The 24917-nt window shown below is 48.8% G+C and overlaps 2 protein-coding genes across 8 annotated transcripts in view; both read right to left on the bottom strand.

The window, feature by feature from the left end:
- Positions 1-3139: 3139 nt before the first annotated feature.
- MRPS24 (mitochondrial ribosomal protein S24) lies at positions 3140-5766 on the bottom strand. 2 transcript variants are annotated; one of them, XM_074312142.1, is made up of 5 exons: positions 5576-5755; positions 5431-5499; positions 5129-5240; positions 3744-3865; positions 3140-3571 (listed from the first exon to the last, which is right to left on the bottom strand). In XM_074312142.1, the coding sequence occupies exons 1-5, from the start codon at positions 5612-5614 to the stop codon at positions 3461-3463; spliced, it is 453 nt and encodes a 150-aa protein (XP_074168243.1). In that variant the 5' UTR covers positions 5615-5755; the 3' UTR covers positions 3140-3460. The 2 variants fall into 2 exon arrangements, with proteins under 2 accessions (XP_074168243.1, XP_019587244.2); XM_019731685.2 differs by lacking the exon at positions 3744-3865 and having other exon boundaries at positions 5576-5766.
- A 5425-nt stretch (positions 5767-11191) lies between these two features.
- URGCP (upregulator of cell proliferation) overlaps positions 11192-24917 on the bottom strand; it is a 29109-nt gene continuing 15383 nt past the window's right edge. For 2 of the 6 annotated variants that reach the window (XM_074312136.1, XM_019731674.2), the window contains exons 2-6: positions 22687-22713; positions 22305-22375; positions 16247-16297; positions 16007-16045; positions 11192-14151 (exon numbers count right to left, since the gene is read on the bottom strand). In XM_074312136.1, coding sequence (XP_074168237.1) covers positions 11651-14151; positions 16007-16045; positions 16247-16280 — 2574 coding nt within the window. In that variant the 5' untranslated portion in view covers positions 16281-16297; positions 22305-22375; positions 22687-22713 and the 3' untranslated portion in view covers positions 11192-11650. The remainder of the gene's footprint in view (positions 14152-16006; positions 16046-16246; positions 16298-22304; positions 22376-22686; positions 22714-24917) is intronic. The other 4 variants (XM_074312138.1, XM_074312137.1, XM_074312139.1 and 1 more) reach the window with 2 other exon arrangements.

The raw sequence follows: 24917 nt of genomic DNA, 5'->3' as shown, positions 1-24917 counted from the left end.
GAACCGGGGCTATTCTTCACGTGGGCTGCCAGTTCGAGCCCTGGATTGGACGTATGTGGTGGTTTTTATTCCTTTTCTTTTTCCAAATAAGCCGCTCTTTTGGTGGACTTTCTGGACACTTATTTTTGCCAGTCAACAAGGCCTACCTGTGGTCTTTCCATACCCAAGATTTCAGCTCTCAGACCTGGGTTCCTTTTGTTCTGGTCCTCCTGGGTAGCAACTTTTACAAGCAAAATACATCTTTGGTTTGCAACCCACAGCCCCAGATGTGGCAACTTACAGAGGCTGTCTAAGCACACTGTTAATTCAGAAATGGCCCTGGGGAAGGTAGGGAGCCAGGAGTGGAGGGTGGCATAAGGCAGCATAGGTAAGAGTGAGGCAAGAAGGCAGTTAATTCAGGTGTGCCAAGCCCTGTGCTGGGTTTCACCTTGAAGTCTTCACATTACAGCGGGCAGTTTCCAAGGCAGAGATGACTGCAGCTGGGGCACTGAGTCCGACACATTTCATTGGCTCTGAAACCTTTGGAGAGCATTTCCTGGTGACCTCCACTTTTGTTACTCCCATGATGCACACTAGATGGCAGCAGAGAAGAGCAGTCCCTGGTCCCCTCCACTCAGGTGTTATTCCCAAAATACACACCACATGGCATCAGAAGAGCTTTTCCAGACCATTTTCAGGACCTTGGATTTAGCAATGGTTTCTTAAATACGATACCACATATAAGCAACAACCATAAAAAAAGATAAATTGGAATTCCTCAAAATTAACAACTTGAGTGAAAAGACATTGTCCAGATAGTGAAAAGACAGCCCATAGAATGGAAGAAAATACTTGCCAATTATATCTCTAATAAGTTTTATCCATATTAAAGCATGTTTAAGGGCGACTGGATGACTCAGAGCCCGAGCTCTTAACGACAAGGTTGCCGGTTCAATTCCCGCATGGGATGGTGGGCTGCACCCCTGCAACTAAACATTGAAAATGGCGACTGGACTTGGATCTGAGCTGCGCCCTCAACTAGATTGAAGGAGAACTACTTGGAGCTGATGGGCTCTGGAGAAAAAAACTAGTCCCCAAAATTCCCCCAATAAAAAAAATTAAATCAATAAAAGAATGTTTAAAACTCATCAACGAGACAATTAAAATTTTAAAATGGACTTGAATAGACTCTTCTCCTGAGTAGACATTCAAGTGGTCAACAAGCACGCTAAGATGTTAAACATCATTAGTCATGATGGGAATGAAAATTAGAAAACCACAATGTGATACCCCTTCACATATACCAGAATGGCTGTAATCAAGAAAACTAAAACTAACAAATGGCAGCAACAATGCAGAGAAATTGGAACTCTTAAACATTGCTTGTGAAAATGTATAATGGTGTGATCTCTGTGCACAATAGTTTGAAACTTCCATCGTGCAAAAAATTCCCAGTTGGTTTTAACAAATCCACTTCTAGAAATAACACCCCCCCCAATTGAAAACAGATGTTAAAAATAAGCTGATACGTGAATCCATACCAGCACTGTTCATAATAGCAGAGGCATAAACAATGCAAGTGTCCATCTTAATCAGCAGTGAAAACTAAGTAAGCAATTGTGCAGTGTTACAGGATTCTTTAGATTGTGAACATATTTATTAACTTCTAGAAGTGTATTTCCTCATAGCACATGAAAAATTTAAATGCGGCAGAAGACATGTTTACTAATGTCGACTGACAAAAATAACTCTCCAGAAAATCCACGAAAAGAACGGTTTATTCAGGAAAAGAAAAAGAAACGAGGTCACCTCAGGAGTGTGCAAATGCACACTCTGACCGTTACTCCAGCCCACTGCTCATGCGAAGAAAAAGGCCCCAATTCCTAGATGGCTATTCTATTTACAGTGGTACCTCAGTTTTCAAACATAATCCATTCCAGAAGACCGTTCAAGTGCTGAAACGGTCGAACACCGAGGTGCGGTTTCCCCATAGAAAGTAATGCAAAATGGATTAATCCATTCCAGACTATTAAAATCAACCCCTAGAACTGCAATTTTAGCATGAATTTTACTATCTAATGATACCATACATCCATAAAATTTACAGCGTTCATAAACCGAAATGTTTGTCAACGGAGACGTTCGAAAAATGAGGTACCACTGTACTAGCATCCCTCTCCCCCAGAAGTTACCACAAAGTTTTAACAGGAAGTCAGGGCTAAGAGTTAAAAAGGGGCCCAGCTCCACCCATAGTCCTCCCTGCTCTATGGTTACGCATCTTAAGATGCCAATTCACTTTTATCACTAATACACCCAAATATACTTAGTGCCTCTATAATAAAAGACAAAAGTTGATAAATCTATGTTCAGTAATTAGTGTTTCATTATTTTCTCCATGTGGAAACGGTCTAGGCATTCAAGGACTATTCATCAGTTAAATGAGATAGCAAAACTGTAGTTTCAACTTCAGATACGTGGAAAATGTTTTCAATGTATATACTTGTGTGCAATTCTCATTAAAAGGTTTACTTAAAACATGCTCACTTCAGAGAAAAGGAAACCTCATGCCCTCCTCATAAAATTAACGCTAGAGCTACCATCCGATCCAGCAATCCATCTTCCGGGTATTTATCTGAGGGCAATGAAATCAGTACCTCAGACACCTGCACTCTGACGTACTCAACATGTGGTGACAATCTGGGTGTCCCTAGAAGGATGGACACATATAAAGATGCAGCACCTATGTGCGGTGGAACATTGTTCAGCCATGAGAAAGAACATCCTCCATCTGGGACGTGGACACACCTGGAGGATATTAGCTGAGTGAGACAAGCCAGATCCAGAACGACCAATAGTGCTCGATCTCACTTTTATGTGAAATTAAAACCAGTTGAAATGGAAGCACAGTAGACAGGGGCTGGGGAAAGGGAACTGGGGAGATTTGGTGCAAGGACACAAAATGTTAGTTATGCAAGATGGTTAAGTACTGAGAACCTAAGATGCAACAATGCCACCACAGTTGACAACTTTATTACATACCCACCACTTGCCAAGAGGGTAAATCCTAACTCGCAGCCTCCCTGGGACCCCTGAAGCGCCCCAAAGAAAACCTGTCCTAGTTCCTTCACCTAAAGTATAGAGACAGACCGGGACAACAGACAACATGGAAAGTCCATTTATTCAACAGCAGCTTTGAAAGCAAAGTGTCGGGACTCTGGGGGCCGGGGGTTCTCCCCATTTCTACTTCACCCCTTTCTCACACATTTGTCCTTTGCAGGGTAGAGATTCATGGCCAAAAGGCCACTATCCTAGATGTACTTATACACGACCTTTGAGGGCACAGTTTGGAGGTGCAGACGCACGCGACACTTGTAAAAGTGGGACAGCAGGGTCTCGCTGTAGCCCACGAGGAAGTAGAACTTGTGTGCGGGTAGCAGCCTCAGGACCAGGGCACAGATGTCTACCTGGTTAGCCCGGCGTTTCAGGACAAGCTGCTCAGCCAGGCAGCCTGGGAAGGTGCCCAGCATGAACTTGCGGAGAAAAACATCCTCCACCGTTCGCTCTGCGGCGTGGTCCTCCCCATCCAGATTACCTGAGAAGGGGGAGTCAGTCAAAGTTCCAGAGGGCACTCAATTCCACCCCCAACCCCACCTCTTCTCCTTTCCTCTCTTAGTGGAGTAACACTTTAAAGTTCAAAGTGCAATGTTTCGTTATGCTCCTGAACTAATCCTGTGAAGTCAGTACCATCATGACCATTTCTTTACCGTAGGGAAGAATGAGGTCTTAACGAGGACAAAGTGCAGACGACTCCTTTCCCACTCTCTTCTGACTGCCTTATAGAAGCACTGGTCATCCCACAGGCCAGGGATGAGGCCACCAGCTCCTTCTGGGGTTTGGGACACGAGCTCTGTCACCAGCCAGTGGGTTCTCAGTGGACCCTGGATCCCCTGCACCTCTTAAATATTTGCTGAGCCTGCACACCCACCTCCAGACTTTAGAACCAAAATCTGCAAAGGGTGGGGACAGGAACCTCTAACTAATTGCTCTAGATATATGTATGCACTGCAAACATCCAGGTCCAGAGCCCTCATACTGAACAAAATACAGTTAATGCTTGTTAACTAGCAGTTAGTTATGCTCTAAAAAGTCACCGTGAACAATAAATTAGCAAATACTGAACACCTGCTCCTGGGGAAATGCAGGGTTAGGCTCTGAAAGCCTTTGGTCGCAATATTTTTGTCAAGAGGTCAATGCAGAACCATGTTTTAGATTTCTATTTAAAGACACTTTGCTTATTGCATGTGCTGATTCACACTGAACTCTCTCCCAACCTCACTGCAACTCGTGCCTCAAGGAAGCTTAAGTGACAGGCACATTTTGTGCGTGAGGTACTGCCTTCTTGTGCTTCAGACACTACACAGCACTTCAGCATGACCAGCTACGTGAAGTAGTAGAGTCACCAACAAAATGCACAAAATTGCGAAAAGATGTCATTATAGAGCTCAAAAAGCACATGTGTATTGTGTGAAAGCTGAAGCAAGAAGGCAGAGCCCTGTTCAACCATGGCTGGGAAGGTTGACGTGGGGTTGCTGCCCACATCCAAGAATGAGACAGCACCAAGAGTCGGCTAATTACCACTTGCGGGATCTGTGAATAATGGCTGCTCAGTTGTAAATAAAAACGTGTGCTTTAGTGGAAAGCAGCAATATTCAGAGCACTGTCCCCACGTCGCGGTGCAGTCCATGGGGTTCACTCCTCTCACTGCCTCTGAACTATTTTGCATCTTTGTAAATCACAGATGACCGACAGCAATACAAAACAATTCTTGTCTGTAGTCATGCAAGTAATTTCTGTGTTGGTTCTATCGAGTCCTTGCTCCCCAAAAGGCCAGTTCTGTATCCCTGTTAAATACATTTCAGCATCCCTGACCTACATGTCTCTGCGGTTTTAATTCTTTGGGTGTGTTTGACTGGTTTCTCACTCTCGCGTTGATTTACTGAGCAGAATAAAACCTCTGACACGTGTTCATTTCGCGTCTGTGTTGACAGCCGCACTTGAGACCGCCCCGGGCGGGGCCTGGGGTCGCATCGCCCACTCTCTAGCCTGTCGTCGTCCTCTCCTGCCACCGGAATGGCTATCGTCCCCTCACCTGTGTGCAACGACAGCCAGCCCTTGCGGTGGGCGATGTGGTGAGGCGCGTGCGCCTCCTCGTAGGTCACTGGCTTGTCCCCCTTGCCCACACGGACTCTGGCCGCGCGATTCTAGCAGCAGAGAGAAGCCGTGAGTCCGCGCGCCCCCCCCCCGCCCTCCAGGCGCCCCGGCCCCGCGCCCCTCCGCCCCCCCGCCCTCCAGGCGCCCCGGCCCCGCGCCCTCCGCCCCCCGCCCTCCAGGCGCCCCGGCCCCGCGCCCCTCCGCCCCCCCCACCCCGCCTCTGAGCCCGACCGCGCTCACCTTGGCGCGGACCGCGGAGGTGTGCAGGGCGCTCCAAGTACACGGCAGCTGTCGGCTCCAGGACAGAACCTGTGGGGGAAGCGGCGTGAGACGGAAACCAGGGTCCCCACGCCGACACGCCAGGCCCCCCGCGTGGCCCACTCACCCGTGGTCCCAGTCCCCGCCTGCACATGGGCGCCGCCATCTTGGGCCGGGCGCCGCGCGCGGGACGTAAAGCCGCGCCGCGGGGGCAAAGGTCAACACTGGGAAGCCGCGACTGGGGACGAAACCTAAGTGAAGCCAGCGATTGAAGCCGGTGCAAGTGTGTGAGTAGCGTCTGCTTGGGGCGCAGCGGGGCCTCTGGTTGGGGCGGAGCCTCCGACTGGGGGCGGAGCCTCTGGCTGGGGGCGGAGCCTCTCTGTCCGGAGCCGGGCCTCTGGTTGGGCCGTCCCGCCTCAGTGGGTTGGGACCCCTGCGAGGTCAGACCCCTGCCCTGCTGCTGCGGAGCGGCGGGCTTGGTGTCAGGCCTCGGATACCTTGACTTACAGACAGGCCTCGTCTGCAGGACGAAGAAGAAACATGTTCTGGAAAAGACTTCTCCCAGTTCTCCAGGATGAGTTATACAGAGGGTAGGGTTTCTCGTGTGACCGCACCCTAGTGTCTGGCCTGGGGGAGGAACATTTTAAGTAAAGGAGAAAAGGCGGGACCCTGCGGGAAACCATGGGCCCATCACAGGGCCTGGAATGCTCAAGCCAGAACATGACCACTGTAATCGGTATCCAGCAATTATTAATGTCAGCGGGAAGAGCACCAACACTGGATATCTTGTAATGGAAAAAGCCCATAAGCTCTGGAGGTGGCCCAGGTGTAACAGTCTTTGCACAGTTGCGCTTCAGTCCATTATCCATAAGCGGGTCTGTTGATTGTACTACCCCATAGAGCCGGTAGGATAAATAGTAGTCATTGATATGTTAGGTTGTCAGGTGAAGTCACCAGTATTTAGCCATTTTTTACCGACATCATTCAACGTGATGCTGCTTGCATGCTGCTGTGCTTCCCGTGGGAGGGAACCACATAGATTCTCATGTCTGTGGAAAATAAATGGAGACCAAAAGTGGAGGGTAAGTTGCCTAAGATCACAGAGGGGAGGGACACAGCGGGACCATGACACCCGTTTCTTGACTTCAGTCCAGTGCATTTTCCATGATCAAGATTCCTTTGCCTACCTGAAGCTACGTCCCCCAAAAAACAATAAAGAAACATTAATAAAAGGACAGTGTCTTTCATATCCACGGAACTAGGAATGTTTTATTTCTAATTTTCCCTGTGGCCGCCAACTGCTCTGCATGTTGGATAAGGGGACAGAACAAGTATTGTCAAATGACAACACTTTCCAAGTGTAAGGATTTTCACCTTTTCATGGAGGACCTTTTAAACTGATAGTATTTTTTTCCATAAAGTATGATGATTTCACAATTTGATGTTTTAAAAGCCTGCTCCAAAGTGGTGAGGAACACGGGATCTGAATTACTGCTTCCTGGATGTGCAATTTACGCAAGTGACTTGACCTTCCGGAGCCTGTTTCCCTCAGTATAAAATGGAGAAAGTAATGGTTCTTGTGAAAATTACACTGTAAAAATGCAGGAGAGAGTGAGCAGTTATTTTATTTTATTTTATTAAAGAATGCAGCCCCTGATATCTACCTCCTCTTGGGGAGATGAACCAGCTGTTGAGGGACCATGAGAACTCACATGGACACCACCATAACAAGAGAAAGGAGGCTGGTTTTCCAGCACAGGTGACAGCGGCACCGACTTCTGCTGGCCACTGAGCAAGGACTGCTGTGCTGGGTTCAAGGTGGGCCCTGGAGAAGGAGGCAGCTCCACAGTTACACTCGTGGTTTCCTGTACTCAGGCCATTCTTCCTTGTGCCTGACATGCCTCCCTGGAATTCCAAACTGACCTCCGTCCCTCATGGTTCAAGTATCCTGTTACCTACCTTTCTGTTCTCTTTGTTTATACTGGACCTTGTAGTACACAGGGTTGTAGCTGGTTCCTTAATGGTGGTCCTGTGAGTGTTTGCATGATTAAAATAACTTAAAAATGACATTTTAATACATACAATACTGTGAATTGTTATTGTTTTCAATTGCCAATGGGAAAATTTAATGGGGTGTTTTATTTTTCTGTAATTTCCATTTTGTGTTTTGATGCACTTTACTTCCTGTCAATTCTTAAGAGGCAATATTGTCCAGGTTTTGCAGATCAGAAGATGAGGTCCAAGACTCACTCGAGGTTAGAACTAGCAAATGGAGCGAGTCTCCTTGTTCCAGAACATGTGCTCCATTGAGGGGGCCTCCAGAACCTTGGAGAATGGGGGAATGGCCCCGGTTTCTGTGGCTGAGCACAGACCACTTCCTGGATAAGGAGCAGCCACATGTAGGAACAAATGACCTCTGGGAAGATTGCTGGGGAAGGGTGGGGAGAGTCCAGACAGAATCCTGGAGAGACAGGATGTCCAGCTGTGTGTTTTTTTGTTTTTTGTTTTTGGTTTGTTTTTTTTCAGACAGGAGCCCTTTCGCTTTCCTCAAGATAACCAGGAGGAGTCAGTCGCTTTCATGCTCTGAGAGCACAGGCTCTCTCCCTGGCTGGATGTCAGCATGCACTGACCCCACCCTGCCATCACAGGACTGGGGGACACCCGCTTTCTCAGCGCTTTTTAGGGGATCCAGGTTTGCAGCCAGGCTTGAGAACTGGTGTCCTAGACTCCACATTTAAGTGGGAGACTCCCAGACCCTGATTTGTAGAGACCCCTTTGGGGAGAGGGCTGTTGGACATCCCCTACACCCCTCTCTATCACCAGTGCTGGAAGGTGACAGTATCTGTCACTCGGAGGGTACTGGCCTTAGACGGCATGCTAGATCTGACACTCTGTCTTCACAGGGAGCTCGGATGGGGTGGGCAGAAAAGCAGACCAAAGAGGTAAGATAAAGACCATAACGGGTGGGATTAGAGGTGGGGCTGCCATCACAAGCTGTGCTAAGGAAGGAGTGCCCACTAGGGCTAGCCAGGGCCCAGGACAGTTGGGAGACCCAGGCAGCCGACACCATGAATGAGGCCATGAGTCCCGAGTGGGGGTGCTGTGGGGTGAGGGACTGAAAGCTGCCACAACCAGATCAAGAACCCCTCGGCTCCCTCTTCTGCGGTCCTGACTCATTGGTGCTTGTGAGGCTAGACTCTGAATTTGTTTTATTGGAAGTCTTGGGAACTCAAGATAGTTTTATAGCCAAAATCATGTTTTTGATTACTGACCCAAACAAAGAGAAAGGACTTTTCTTTACTTGGCTAACAGACACCTGAGAAGCCTGGGAGAGCTACCATAGCCCGTTTACATTGTTACAGATTTCTAACAGTAGTCCTGCTCGGTTCTGTGTCAGTAAAACTAACAACATCCATGACAAGACATTGCTTTATGTATTGTTGAGAAAAGGAAATGGCTGCAGATTAATTCTAAGATACCAGTGTTTGGCTGCTTACAAGATGAGTCTGGCATGTTCAGATGTTCGAGGCTGACTTAGAAGGCAGGAGGCTTCCTTCACACGAGCTGTATGGGTGTGCACAGTGGGATCGACTCAGTTTGTTGGTACCCAAACGAGCTCCTCCCAAACTGGTCTTTGTGCAATTCCCACAGAGTAGGTGCTAGGAGGGGACTAAGGCTCGGAGAAGCTGAGACAGCTCCAAGGCCATGAAACTGGCAGGAAGCAGGGCTGAGGTTCAGAGCCCGACCAGGCGCCGGCATCCTGTGAGCTACGTCCAGTCTCCAGGAGAGGGGCAGGCACTCTGGCCCTCATCTTAGACCCCCAGCCTCATTTACTGCATGGTCACTGACGTGCTTCCCACTCTCACTTCATCACCACGTCCCTGTGAGCAGGCCTGGCCGCCCTTCCACCTGAGTGGCTGTCACATCACTATGCTCGGCTCTAAGGATATCACTGCCCAGTAGCCAGCCCCATGGCAAGTTCTAGGGCCTCTCAGACACTGAAGATGTCTTCAGGTCTGATGTGGGGAGCCTCCGGCTGTGAACCCGGGAACAGGTAGGGCAGGCTGATGCTTACTTACATTTTGAGCTTTGGGGCCAATTGGCAAGATCTGTGTATTGTGGGAATTGGAATCAGAGTGGCACCGAATTCAGGGTCTGCCGACAGCCCCTTGCGCTGATCATGGAACTGAAACATCAACCCCTGACAGTGAGGACTGGCCTAATTGGCCCTTTCTGGAAAAATCATCCAGGCTCTAGGGCAACCCCCTTCCATGCCTGCCCCTGAGAAACGATGGTCACCCCCTTCCCCACCCCCCACCCCACCCCGGACAGGCATGTTCAGGGTCGCTCACGGCTGCTGGACGGCGAGTCCTCCATGGCGGTCCTGCTCCAGGCCTCCCAGGGCAAAATCCTGCTTAGTCTTTAGACAGGTCTGTTTACAAAACTTTAAATACTTTGGGCAAATGCTAGATGTAATTTCATAGTATCTTAGGTCCTATGGATCGATGGAATATTTTCCTGATTGCTAAGCAGTTATTTTTTTGGATCATGAATCCTTTTGAAAATATGTTGGAAGCTATGAACTCTTCCCCCCAAAAAAAAACAAAAAAATCACAATTGTCTAAGTTTCAGGAACTCAGTGATTAAACCTTAACTTTGGACAATGGACAGGACACAGGTAAAGAACCCTTGGTCAGCAGGAACCAGTAGGACTGGCCTCCCTATTCTCCAGTTGAGGAATAGCTAGAAGCAGTTTTGAAGAGACTGATTGATAGTCAACAATTCTAAGAGTGGTTTCCAGAGCCTGAACTTGGGGCACTGGGGGGATTCATGCTGAAAAAGCACCTGGGGGACTTCCATGGCGTTGGGGGAAACTAATGAGAGCTTTGGGTACTTCCAGGTGAACCAACATGATAAAATTTGTGTTAATGACCCAGGAAGAGATGAGTTTAGAGTGCCTGAGGATTGGAGATTCTTTGACGTTTCAGAAGAGAAAAGGTTTTCCTACATTTATTAGCAGAAGCTCAGCTTTCCCTAGTCCCAGTACAGCTTCCCACCTGTCGCAACATCTGGAGGCTCACAGATCATGGGCAACTCTCTGGACACCACAGAGACTCCAAAAAAGGGCCCAGGAGCCTGCATTCAAGGATGGGTCCGATGCAGGATGCAGGTCACTCACCTACCGAATCAGCAGGAGTGCAAGGGACACCACCTCACGGCCTAGTTTTCCTCAACCATACGATTGACATTCTCAGAGCTAGTGGCACAGCTGGGACTGGCTTCCAGGGCTCCGTGAGGTGACCCTGGCCCTCAGGAAGGGCCAACACAGGCAAGGATTTCAGCTGGAGAACTGACAGGGGAGGGCCCCAAGTTCTGGCCCAGATGGCGGCAAGTGGGAGGAAGCCTGGCCCCAGAGGCATGGAAGTGAAATGAAGGGCTGACACCAAGGGGCGGGCTGGGGTGAGCCTGGTTGCTGTAGGAGTTTGGGGACAATGACTGCTCAGGGCCAAGGGCACCATGCAGGAGGGTGGCTAGGACGTGTGGCTTCATGGCTCTAGGCCGTTTCCTCAGCTGCAAAATGGGATGATGATGGAGACACTTGGAGTCAATGCAAGGACAGTGATTTCAGTGTCCCAGGAGCAGCTCGAACCTGGGCACCTTAGAGAGGGGACAGCATCGTGCACCCCTCCCTCAGACAGACACTGATCCTGGTTGAGGAACTTGCCTATGACTCATTCGTGTATTCATTCATTTCACAAACTTTTATTAAGCGCCAACAGTGCTGGGCAGCCCAGCCCTGCCCTGGAGGGGCTCAGAGCCCCGGGCAAGGACCAGAGGAAGTCAGTGCTGTGGGGAGACAGAGCCAGCCTCCAGTGGGGTCGGGGCCGCTGCAGTCAGTCAGTAAACAGACCTGCCGGGGGGGAGTCACCTAGCTCTGCTTTCTGGGATGCCTTCCTAACCCCTCTCCTGGGCAGCTGAGTGCTCCGGCTGCAGTGATGGACCACAGCTATGCACTCCAGGGGCAATGAAAGAGCCGCTGTGGGAAAGCCACACCCCAAGGTCCTCCACTGCAGCTTGGAGACATAGCTCATGGCCCACCCCAGGGCCTCTGGCAGCGCTCTGGAGGCTACTGCCTTCCGAAACACTGTTCAGGAGACCCCGGACGCCGTGGGACGTGACACGCCCCTCAGGGCAGCTGTACTCACAGCCGTCTGACCAGCTCAATGAGCTGCTGGACACTCCTGTTGGGGTTGGACAGGCCGTTCCGGATGTTTTCCAGCAGGCACCTCTTCAACTCGAAGACGGCTTCACTGTACCCCAGGCTCACAGCGGCCATGGGCGGCACTCCGTGCCACAGGCTGGGGATATGCCAGACGTGCAGCTTCTCTGGGTCACAGAAGGCCAGCTCGGCCAGCGTCCGGAGGCCGTCGGCCTGCTTGTCCGCCTGTACTGTGGCCCTGCTCACGTCACCCGGCTGCTCTAGGAGCCACCACCTGTCTCTGGGCTTGGGACCGGGGACAGGCACATCATGAAGGTTCTGGTGCACAAACTGGTAGCTGGGCATGTGGCCTGCTTTTTCCAGCCTCAGAAACGCTTGCAGAACAGCCGGCGGGATGTCCCTGGTGTCAGCCAGAGTGACCACGGTGACATTGCTCAGCCCCATAATCAAAGTGGCCAGGGAGACCTCCAGTTCGAAGCGCCCCCCCGCCGTGGCCAGGGCCCCGGCGATCAAGCCCCCAGAGTCGATCACCAGGATGTGGTCACAGCCCAGGTCCTGGCTGAAGCTCTCGGCCACAGTGACCAGCTGCATGAAGGCCCCCCGAGGACCACGAGCCCTCCCGGTGGCAAAGCGCAGCCCGAACATGGTGTTGAGCAGAGTGGACTTGCCTGTGCCCGGCACGCCCAGCGCTGACAGCACCACCAGTCGCGACCGTCTCCCCAGATGGGCGTGAAGCTCCTTCAGCAGCCCCGTGACCCAGCGCAGCGGGGCACTCAGGGTGGTCCCGTCCACCAGCTCCAGGGGCAGCCCCGTCAGCAGCAGCTCCAAAGCCAGGCCCGGGAAGTGGGCGAAGCGCCTCTGGCCTGCGGGCAGCTTCCCGGCCTCCACGAGGCAGCTCTCGGCCTCGTACAGCTGCCCCATCTCCCGCAGGAAGTGCTCCAGCCCCAGAGGCTCTGGCCTGGACGGCTCACTGGCGTCTGCTGCCGCACCTGGCTTTGCTCTCAGGGCAGCAGCCAGTTCCGGGGGATGCCTGGGCCTCAGGTGGGCTGCCCAGGCCAGTCCCCACTCCATCCAACGCAGGAAGTACTGCTTCTCGCCCGGGGAGGGGCTGCCGAGGCCGGTAATGAAGTCCTGCAGCCCCCCAGCGGGGCCCCCGGCCCACGGAGCCTGACGGAGCTCCCTGTCCACCTGGGCCGCTGTACCCCCAGGGTCCCCCTGCAGCCGCAGCGCACCCCTGGTGGCCCCGGTGACCCGCTCCATCCGGCCCTTGGCCCGCTGGCACTCCTCACTGTCCTCGTCGACCCTCAGCCCCAGCTTGCGGGCCGCGTGAGCCATGTCCTCCAGCGACAGCCTCCTGCAGGGCGACCGTGCCACATGCGCCACGATGGAGCGGAGCCTGTGCACGAAGCGAGCACTGTCCGTGCTGCTGACCTTCACGAGCACGTGCGAGTGGTCCACCCGCAGCACGGGCAGCAGCCGGCCCAGGAGCCGCAGGTTCGTGTTCCGCTTCCCGCGGCAGGGGCTCAGGATGAAGTAGCACTTGGTGGCTGACCCCTTCATGGAAGACAGCAGTTTGTACTCCTTCCTGCTGATGTTGTCAGTCAGGATGAACACAGCCGAAGACACTTCTGTCAGCAGTTTGAACTGCAGCCAGTGAGACCCGATGTCACCCCGGAGGTTCAGAAAGGCCACGGGCTCGGGGAAAAGGTCCAGGTCCTCCCGGCCGCTGGGCAGGAACCAGGAGATCTCCACCAGCCCGTCCGCGATCTCCCGAGGGCTGGTGCCCACACTCAGGTCGCGGTGCCAGAAGCAGTCACGCTGCCTGTGGCCGGGGCTCAGCAGAGCGTTGAGCAGCTGGGACTTAGAGTTGCTGCTAACCTCCATTCGCACGAAGGCAAAGGTGGGCGCCCGGGGCAGGACCACGCTGTCCTCCCGGAGGCCACCCACACCCCTCGGGGGCTGGGCCCACCACGTCCGCATGACACCCCTCAGGGCCCAGAGCAGGAAGGTATGGCCATGGTTTTCTGAGTCAGGCAGAATGAGAGGGAGTGCGAACTGGCAGAGGGACATTTTCAGCACGATTTCCTGTTGCAGGAAACTGTCAGAGGAGAGCAGCAGGGCACACAGAAGGTCCAAGGGGTTCACGGGCGTGTCGGGGGTCGGCAGCTCCGAGAAGGAGTAGATGTCGGCCGAGACGTCGTCGGCCGTGTCCCAGTACACAATCTCCTCCACCTGGCTCTCCTTCTCCACAGGCCGGGCGTCTGGAGGCGTGTCCGGCACCACGGTGGTGCTGTTCCTGGCCTCAGCATTGAGAGCCTGCAGCTTCCTGAGGAAGGTCCAGGGCAAGTCCCTCGGTGCCTGAGGGGCCCAGTTCCTCACGCTGTCACTGCTGATCTGCAGGGCATCCTGAAGGCTGAGCTTCTGGACCTGGTATGTGTCCAGGCCCAGAAGCGACAGCATGTCCTGCAGGCGGCTCCTCTCCACTGTGGAGGGAAAGAAAGGTGTGAAGTGCGTAACGCGCATCAGGTCAGCAGTGGGGATGGGGTACCAGAACGGGTGGGGCGGCCTCCTTCAGAGCAGGACACACGATAGCACACCAGCCAGGCACGGACACAGGCAGACATGTGAGATGCTCGGGAGGGAAGAGGGCAGGGCAGCCAGGGGCCACATTTAAGAATCGGGAGATTTCATATTAACATCTGTGTGTCTACTTTCGCTTGAAACCTACAGGATCTAGCAGAACCACGCCCAGATTAACTGGCTGGAGTGACCAGCTACGCACCCCAGATGTGCAAAGTGCCCTATTCTCCAACCACACCCCAACCCTCCAATCTGCTCCTGTGCTTCTGCCCCAGCCCAGTGGTGGGTTTCCTCACAGTCACCAGGAACTTCCCAGAGGTGACACAGTCACTGATTTCCTTGTTGATGTTCCTTTCTCTTTACAAAATATTGGCAAATTTTTTAAGGAAATGGAGTTATTACATCAGTAACGGGTTTAAATTTTTATTGTATGGGATAATTGTTAGAGACCATCATAACTCTGCACTTGTTTATGCAGGTCTTTACATGTTACCTCTGCAGTGCGGGTTTTCTTACCAGTTTTCATACTAGAAAAAAATTAGAGGGCCGGCTCAGTGGCTCAGGTGGTTGGAGCACTGTGCTCCTAATGCGAGGTCACCGGTTCTATTCCCACGTGGCCCAGTGAGCTGCACCCTCTACAGCTAAGATTGTGAAAAACGGCTCTCCCTGGAGCTAGGCTGCCATGGGCAGCCGGAGCTTGGCATAAGCTGCTGTGGGCTGCTGTGTGCTGCCATGGGCTACCGTGTGCTGCAAGGAGTGGCCAGCGTGAGTAGCCAGCAGGCAGCGTAACTGGCAGCTGGCGTGAGCTGCTGTGAGCAGCCAACCGATGACCGGTGACCAACTTCCTCAGCAGGGAGGAGCGCAAGGCTCATAATACTAGCATGGGCCAGGGAGCTGTGTCCTACACAACTAGACTGATAAGCAACAGCTTGAACTGGAGTGGGGAGTGGGGAGGCGGAAGAAGGGGAAAAAGAAAAACGCAGAAACTGCATGTTAAGTAAATCAACACCGATCCTGCTGCGCTCCAGGATTGTGTGTCTTGTCTCAAAGGAAGTGACACCTGTGATGCCAGCTCAGACGCTCACTAAGCCACGATGGGAGGCACCAGGATGGCGCAGGACCACTGCTGGGTGACAGCAGCATTCTAAACACGGGCAGAGCTAGAGCTGTCTCACGTCCCCGCAGGGGTCCGCCTGCCGCTGACTTCGCCAAAGGCGCCCTGAGAGCCCTAGGGCAGTGTAGCTGGTGACCTCACTGCAGGGACACAAGCACTAGTAGGGAAAGACACGCCCAAGAAATTCTTCACAGGTGTTACTCAGGTTTCTGGGTTTTGCCTGAGTGAAACCAGGGACATTATTTTTCTCATCCAGACATGGAACAATTGTTATGTTTTACGTGGCACAGTAGTTCCATGTGACGGGAAAGGCAGAGCAAAGAAGACCATTTGTATATGCACTCATGCCCGGTGAGTGGTCCTCCATGGATCTGTAAATAAACCACACAACCAGAGGAGTGGTCCCCAAGCCTGACTGCTCTAGGATCACGTTGAGTACTTGGTAACATAACTTGCGCAGGCACCAGCTCACTGTAATCCTATCCTGTAACAGCTCCCAGGGGTTGTTTTTCTGGCAACATTATTACTGGCACACAAAGGGATAATGGACCGGAGGTGATTTTGATGCCGTCAGGTGTGGGAACCACGAGCCTAGATGATGTCTTCCTTCTCTGGGACGGGAAGAAATAAGAGAACATACATACCTGTGGGAAAGTCACTGTCCTGAGCCTCATTCGTACCATCTAAAAAAGCAAAAATAAAGTGTCAATCAAATCAGGTGCCTGACACCAGCCAACTTAGGCTGAACTCAGAACCCTCTCCTCTTCTTATTAAGACAGCAACTTCTCCCAATTGTTCAAAATAAAAAATCCCAGTTATTTTTCATTATACCCATTCCATCCCTCTTTCCCCAATCCAATGTTATCAAATCCTGTAGTTTTTACCTCCATAATGAAACTCGCAATCATCTCCTTCCATTTCTCTCCATTCCAAATCTGGAAGAAAACAAACACACACACACACACACACACACACACACACACACACACACAGAGTTTCATCAGCAAGTTAAGAATTGTCTACCAACAAGTAGAAGTGACGATATAGTGGCTAATTTATTTTTAGTGCTATTACTGCTTTCAGTTTTTCCAAGTAAATTTCATTTCCTAGAAGATACAAAGCAGTAATAGCTGAACACAAGATAGGGCTTTGGTCTAGGATATATCCTTTGTAGAATTTACTAAACTTTGTGAAAATAAAATACAAATAACTATATCAAACACATCGACCGATCTTTGATTTTAGAAACTATTTAAAATATAAGTTGATATAAACTTCTCAGCTCCCATGAACATCATTTTTATTCTGTCTTAAGGAGTTTTTTAATCACTTAACACGATACACGTACATGGGGGAAGGGCACAGAGGGGAACAGTTACGACTTTCAAGTAAACAGTCACTTTTCCAAAGCCTCTAGCACTGCGGTCTACCCAACACTGACATTTTAATAACAGAAGGTACTTTATTCAGTGCTATTCAGATATTTACACTGTGATACAAGCCCTTAAAACCCTATAGATTTGCTTGCAAATGTGGGACTGTGTGGCAACATTCCTTCCCCACGCATGTTTTTATGGTTTTGCCTTTTTTTGTTTTTAAAGATTTTATTGGGGAAGGGAAACAGGACTTTATTGGGGAACAGTGTGTACTTCCAGGATTTTTTTCCAAGTCAAGTTGTTGTCCTTTCAGTCATAGTTGTGGAGGGTGCAGTTCAGTTCCAGGTCCAGTTGCCGTTGCTAGTTGCAGGGGGCGCAGCCCACCATCCCTTGCGGCTCCCGGCAACCTTGTGATTGAGAGGACGCGGTCCAACCAACTGAGCCATCCAGGAGCTCAGCGGCAGCTCAGCTCAAGGTGCCGTGTTCAATCTTAGTTGCAGGGGGCGGAGCCCACCATCCCTTGTGGGAGTCGGGGAGTCGAACCGGCAACCTTGTGGTTGAGAGCCCACTGGCCCATGTAGGTATCGAATCGGCAGCCTTTGGGGTTAGGAGCATGGAGCTCCAACCACCTGAGCCACTGGGCTGGCCCGATTTTGCCTTCTGATCCAACTAAAAGTATCACCTATTCCAAAATTAAAATTATATTTGCAAAAGCTTATGAATCAAGAAAAGATTCTGAAATTTTCAGATTTATTCATTCTCTCATGATTTGTATATAAGCAGGTAGATAAACAAGGCGTTTCAAACAGCCTTCTTCGATGCTATGCCTGGGAGTCAATGTGATTAAGAGGACGAGGGAGAAAAATGAGAGAAGGAAAGGGAGTTCAGAAAGCAGGAGAGTATCAGAGGAGACACAGATGGGTGATGCACGTGGACCAAGCCGCAATGCTGAACAACGTGAAAAAAAAATCAGAAGAATTTCCCCAAGGAATCCATACGCCAATGGTTAGAGAAGAGAACAGGGCACCTTGAGAAACCCGAGAGGGGGCGAGGTGGTCCTTAGGGTCAGCTGAGCTGGAATCAAGTAAACTTCAGGCCCAGAGAAGGCAGGGACTTGCTTTTTATGGATGGGCAACAGCTCTGGCTTGGAGTGGAGAGGTAGCAGGTAGGTGAGGCAAGAACGCAAAGTGGCCAGAGGGTTGAGCTGTCAAACCATGGAAAGCACTGACCAGGGTAGGAGAGCCTTACGTGATGCAGGCAGAGAACTCTGGAAGCCAAGATAGATGTCGGCCGGCAGCAGACGATGGGCGAGGAGGACACAGGAGGGAGTGGGGCTGCAGGACACAAGGCAGCAGCCAATGTGGGCTGGGAGGGCTGGGCACCGGGGCCAAAGTCTCCACCTGAGCTCCTTTTGCATACGAGCTGGTTAGGAGGGGACTGGTGTAGGCTACAGCCCAGTGGGAATACAAGGGGCAGAAGGTGGAAACAAGCGAGTATCCCTCAGCAGGGGAACGCACACACAGAAACTGGTCCATCCACACAACAGAACATTATTCAACCTTAACACGTTGCGTACGGATCACGAGAATCTTCATGAGGGATTTAAACCCCGCCGTACGCAACGTGTTAAAAAGAACATGCGTGAACACCAAACATTATGCTCATTGAAAGAAAAGGAACACAAAAGGGCACACGTGTATGCTTCCATTTACAGGGAAAATGCAGAACAGACAGAGACACTTAACATAGACTGGTGGTGACTACAGGGTCTGGAAGTGGGAAAAGACTGGCAGTGACTATAGGGGCTGGAACGAGGGACAGGCTGGCGGTCACTACAGGGGCTGAAGTGGGGACAGATGGGGAAACACTGCCTAATGGATACAGAGTTTTACTTTTGTTTCTCATTTTTTTAAATTTATTTTTGAATAATTTTTTCTTTTTTTAGTTTCAGGTGTACAAAACGCCACAATGATTAGACATTTACACCCCTCACAAAGCGATAATACCACCCAAGTCTACTACCTCTCTGACACCATACTCATTTATTACAATACCATGTTCCCTATGCTGTACTTTACATCCCGTGACCATATATACATGGTCATATATATATATATATATATGTATATATGTACACACACATACAAACACATATATTTTTATATACATACATACATACACACACACACACACACACACACACACACACACACTGGGGGTGCTAAAAAAACTGTATACAAGTAGACCCTTTGGTCAACATTGCTCAAGAAGTAGTTCGCCATAATCAGAAGTGTCTGGACACTGATGGTAACCACTTTGAGCACCTCTTGTAATTGCAGAAGTCAAATGTGACTTCTATTCATCTTTTGTTATCAGTATATATTATTACAATTTTAATATTTTCTTTCTTTTCTTAAAATGTATACACATTTTTTTGGCACTCTCTGTATACATTTAATTATACTTGACATTCAGTTTTATTCTACATCAGCTTCAGGTGTAGAGCACAGTGGTCAGGCATCTACACAGGCTACAACTGATCCCCCTGATAAGTCCAGTGCCCACCTGGCACCTTACATGCTCTTTTTAACATTATTGACTATATTCCCCATACTGTATTTCACATCCCTGTGACTATTTTGTGACTACCAATTTGTACTTTCTAATCCCTTCACCTTCTCCCCCATCCTCAACCCCCTTCGCATCTAGTAACCATCAGTTTTTTCTCTGTATCTCTGTGTCTATTTCTGTTTTGTTTGCTCGTTTATTCTGTTCTTTAGATTCCACATATAAGTAAAATCGTATGGTATTTGTCTTTCTCAGTCTGACTTATTTCACTGAGCATAATATTCTCTAGGTCCATCCATGTTGTTGCAAATGGTTAAGATTTCATTCTTTTTATGGCAGAGTAATACTCCATTGTATAAATGTGCCACAATTTCTTTATACAATCATCTATTGATGGGCATTTCAGTTGTTTCCATATCTTGGCCGTTGTGAATAGCGCTGCAGTAAATACAGGGGTGCATATATTTTTCGAGTTAGTGTTTTGGATTTCTTTGGATAAATACACAGGAGTGGAACTGCTAGGTCATTAGGTGGTTCTATTTTTAATTTTTTGAGACCTCTATACTGTTTTCCATAGTGGCTATGCCATGTACATTCCCACCAACAGTGCAGGAGGTTCCCTTTTCTCCACGTCCTCGCCAGCACTTGTTTGTTGATTTATTCATCACGGTCATTGTGACAGGAGTGAGGTGGTATCTCATTGTGGCTTTTATTTGCATTTCTCTGATGATTAGTGACGTTGAACATCTTTTCATATGTCTACTGGCCATCTGTATGTCCTCTTTGGAGAAATGGCTCTTCATATCCTCTGCCCATTTTTTAATTGGATTGTTTGTGGTTCTCTTGGTGTTGAGTTGTATGAGTTTTTTATAAATTTTGGAAATTTTAACCCCTTATCAGATGAATCATTGGCAAATATCTTCTCCCATTAAGTAGGATGTCTTTTTGTTTTGTTGATGGTTTCCTTTGCTGTGAAAAACCTTTTTACTTTGAGGTAGTCCCACTTGTTTATTTGTTCTTTTGTTTCCCTTGCCCGAGGGGCTATATCAGTAAAGATATTACTAAGGGTAATGTCTGAGAGTTTACTTCCTATATTTTCTTCTAGGAGCTTTATGGATTCAGATCTTACATTTAAGTATTTAATCCATTTTGAGTTTATTCTTGTATATGGATTAAGAAGGTGGTACTGTTTCTTTTTTTTTTTTTTGCATGCATCTGTCACGTTTGACCAGCACCAATTATTAAACAGACTGTTTTACCCCAATGTAAATGCTTGCTTCCTTTGTCATACATTAAATGACCACATAGGCATGGATTTATTTCTGGGCTCTTTATTCTGTTCCATTGACCTGTGTCTGTTTTTATGGCAGTACCATGCTGTTTTGATTACTATAGCCTCGTAGTATGATTTGATGTCAGGCAGCATGATACCTCCCACTTTGTTCTTATTTCTCGGGATTGCCGTGGCTATTTGGAGTCCAGAGTTTTGCTTTTGAGCAATGTAAATGTTTGGGAACTAAATAGATGAGAAGATCTTATCTAAATAGATAAGCTCACAAAACTTCATGAGTGTACTAAATGCCACAGAATTATTGACTCTAAATGTTGTTTTCCCAATGTTTTTCCTTTTTTATTGTTAAAATACACGAAACATAAAATGTACCATCTTAACCATGTTTTACGTGCACAGTTCAGTGGTATTAAATACATTCACAATGTTGTGCAGCCATTGGCACCCTCCATCCCATAATTTTACTGATCTTCTAAAGAAGAAATTCTATTCCTATTAAAACAATAGTAATTCCCCATTCCCCGCCCCACCACTGTCTTTCCTGTCTTTACAATTTAACTGCGGTAGGCACCGCATACATGGACTCACATAGCGTTTGTCTTTCTGTGACGGGCTTATTGCACTCAGCAGTTTTCCTTTATGCTGCGGCATTTTGCAAAATCTCCGTCTTTTTAAATGATGACTAATATGCCATCATAGGCACATACCACATTTTGTCTATCTGTGTACCTGCCGATGCACACTCAGGTTGCTTCTGTTGCAGCTGCTGTGAGTAATGCTGCTGCTGTGAACACAGGAGTGCACAGGTATCTCCTCAAGACCTTGCTTTTGATTTTGGGGGGTAGATACCCAGATGTGGGATTGCGGGATCATAAGGTAGTTCTATTATTAAAATTTTGAGAACTCTCCGCACTGTTTCCACAGCAGCAGCCCCACTACGTTTCCACCACAGCGCACAAGGTTCCAATTTCTCCATGTCCTTGCCAACACGCATTCTTTTCTGGTTTTCTGATAGTAGCTCAGAAAACTAGTATGAGGTCATAGCTCATTGAATAAATATTTGTTTGAATGAATAAAATAAAACAATGCGATTAACCCAAACTTATTTGCATGTTTTGTGTGGTTATTTTTGCATAACATTATTAGTATCCAACAGAACACATTCATCTCGACAAGCACCAAATTCATGTAAGGCAAATGGACAATGAGTTACTAAGAGAAATTAAGATCTCTGGTGTGCGGCTACTCCTTCCAGCTGACGTCACGAGGGGCAGCAAAACAGCCCCACTGCCAAACCTCCAAAGAAAGAAGGACCGGCTTCTGTTCACCATGAACAAGAACTGCAACCCCCGTCTACCAGGACAGTCCCAGTTACACCTGTTCTTCCAGAAAAACACACCTTCCATGCTCACAAGTGCCCAGTTTAGAAACTAGTCTGTCACCCTACACATGACTCAGGTGGCAGTGATCAAATTGTGGTGTTCCCATTAAACTGTGTGATAACCACCTGTTTAAAACTTGGATCCTATTTTGAATATATAAGGAAAGCTTAAAAGACGATTGGATAGAATCTTCTCGTAAAAGGAAAAACGAAGCCTTATGCTTGTTTATTTTTGAGGCCCATGGTCTCAGGGTGGTGCTGGAACCCAGAACCCCAATGGGATAGAAGAAACACCTACTTTGGAGGGGGCCCAAGCCCAGCTTTACCTGCAATGGCCACGGCTGTTCCTCTCTCAGATGCTTTCACTTCTCGGGCCACTTCTCCCACATCTGAATGTCTAAAACAATTTCAGAAGAAAATTATAATTAAAATAATGGAAAACTACTTTCACCTTTCCAGTTGGCATGTCAGAATCTCTTGGGGATCCTCTAAAAACTAAAAATCCTGGTGACGCCCCAGATCCTTGAAACCAGAATCTCAGAGGTTCTGAGTCCGTGCCTGGGCATCGCTGCTTCTGAAGGTACCCCCCGGGATTCTGATGTGCGGCCCCCCCGCCGAGAAACACTGGTCTAGAAAAACCAGTGCGCTCAGGAACTGGGAGCCAGAGCATAAACACAGCTGTTCAGAAAGACATAAAAGTATACATACCCTCTGACCAGTAACTCCACTTCTATCCTAAGGAAATAAAGATTTAGTTACAAAGGTGTTGATGCCAGTTTTATATATCTCAGCAAAAAATTGGACACCTTCTAAAATCAAAGTCCAATAACAATTCTGGAGCAGTTTTATTCTGCATCCGTTACAAAATATTCTATGCATCTCATTTTGTGGACTTTCTGATGTTGGATAATATGTTGTGAAATGGAGTTAATGCTGCTCATCAGTGGGGAAATCAGGTTCCAGTACAGTCTGCATAGTGTGCTGACAATTTCATACAACTGCATATATTGCTCTGTAGGGACATGTGGTGAGATGTGCAGGATGGTCATCGAAAGCTGACAATGTGGGCGGGGCCACAATCCTGAATCTTTCCAGTGGGTTTGATAAGTACAGTCCACTCAAGAATAAACTACTTTAGGAACATCACGTGCTGATCTTGTCAGGAGCCAGGGTCCTGGCGTTGGCGGAAGGACATACAAATAGGAATGGAGGAACCCTCAGAGACAGACGGGAATCGGACACAGCAGTGTGCACTTGTGATTGATTCCTACATGCCTGCTCGTGCATGCGTGTGTACACACAATTGTGTGCAGACACTTGTATTTCCTAGCTCTGTCCACTGAAAGGCCCAAGAAGTGAAGACCTCATCACAGCAGCGAGCACACCAGCGCAGGTTGTGTCGCTGCTCACTCTTGGGCCAGTCGGCTTATTCCAGGGCCAGCAGCCTGGGAAGCACACACAAGCCTAAGCAGCTAATTTCAGAAAACGAGGAAGGGCTCAAAAAAAGGGGCGTGTCACAGGACACAGCAGACAGCTTGATGGGGCTGCAGCTGCCAAGTCTGTGGCAGTGTGCACATGAACAAAACTGAATACAGTATTAACTAGAAACCATGAAGATGACTTAAGGAGGCCCCGGAGATGAGAAATAGATACGCACACGGGAGGAAGAGGGCGCCTGCTGACAGCAGAGCTGCTGTGGAGGATGCTGCCCTAGGAGCTGCGTCCCAACATTGGTTCAGGCAAGAAATGCCAACGAATGCCGACTCTTGGACGAAATGTCAATGAGGAAAGATTCCTTCCCAGTCTTACAATGCTCCTCACAGAGTGCTTACTAGGTGCCAGGGAGAAAAACCCAGTAATTCTACCCAGCTGTGTGATCACTGTCAGAGACAATGGGGACAGAGGCCACTGTGTGCCCAGAGCTGTGGCACTCTGAGGAAGGACACATGGCTGAGATGTAGAGCCCTGAGCTAATCATGTGGACAAACCAAAAGTGAAACATGCTAGACGGGGAAACTGTATTATCCCACTGTAAGAATGTCACAAAAGACCCCCAAAAAAAAAAAAAAATTAAGGATATGTTCCAGATCTGAGTGAAGAGCTGAGTAAAGATGTGAAGACAAAAGGCAACACCTACCCCTAGACTGGATCGTGAAGGAGAAGGGGAAATCTGGGTACCTACTGACACAACTGAAATATGGGTGTCGTCAGTGTCACATGTACTGGTAGTGACGACTGTGCTGTGCTCGTGTAAGAAAACATCTCTATTCCTAGGAAACAGACAACGAAGGATTCAGGCACACAGGGTGGGGACATGTGCAACTTAGTCTCTAGTGGTTGAGAAAAAACCATATACATGTGCATTTATACGCAGACACACAGAGACAGCCAGAGAGAGAATGACAAATGAGAACGGCAATGAGTAAAATGGTAAGAATAGCACACTCTGGATAAGAGGACGTTTTCTTTTTGTAATTTATCTCTAAGCAGAAATTATTTCCAAATAAACAGTTTAAAAACTTAACAGTAGTTAATTACTTATGGGGAGTATGATATCAGTTTATTCTGTCTTATCTGAATTCTTTTAAATAGAAGAAGCATGTATTGATTTAATGAAACTAGAAGAGCTATTAAAATGACGCTGTAAGCGGGGGTCATGGCCAGAATAAGGTTTGTGGGTACCCCAAGAAGACCAGATAACCCAGAGCCCCTTCCAACCATGGCTCTTGCAATAAGTGCTGACACGTTATGTGTGGCAGCCCCTGAAACCAGCAAAACAGCGCCACTTAATTCACCAGCAAAACCAGCAAAACGAAGGTTTTATGTTCACCCAAGTCACCCCCAGGGGATATTCCAGGACCCTTGGTAGTTAGTCCAGCATGTTCTTTGGGGGTTTCACACTCTGCCCTGTCTGAGGAGAGTTGCAGTGACAACGGTCA

Source organism: Rhinolophus sinicus, linkage group LG09 (assembly GCF_036562045.2).
Source record: "Rhinolophus sinicus isolate RSC01 linkage group LG09, ASM3656204v1, whole genome shotgun sequence".
NCBI lineage: Eukaryota > Metazoa > Chordata > Mammalia > Chiroptera > Rhinolophidae > Rhinolophus > Rhinolophus sinicus.
The sequence above is the reverse complement of the archived record's forward strand: the minus strand, read 5'-3'. Positions and strand labels throughout refer to the sequence as shown.

Bases quoted from the DNA above. Each gene is read 5' to 3' on its own strand.
- MRPS24 (XM_019731685.2), bottom strand. From the start codon at position 5,614: ATGGCGGCGCCCATGTGCAGGCGGGGACTGGGACCACGG. The intron at 5,500-5,575 runs GTGAGTGGGCCA...CTTCCCCCACAG, and splicing joins GGCGGGGACTGGGACCACGG to GTTCTGTCCTGGAGCCGACA. The intron at 5,241-5,430 runs GTGAGCGCGGTC...CTCTGCTGCTAG, and splicing joins CCTCCGCGGTCCGCGCCAAG to AATCGCGCGGCCAGAGTCCG.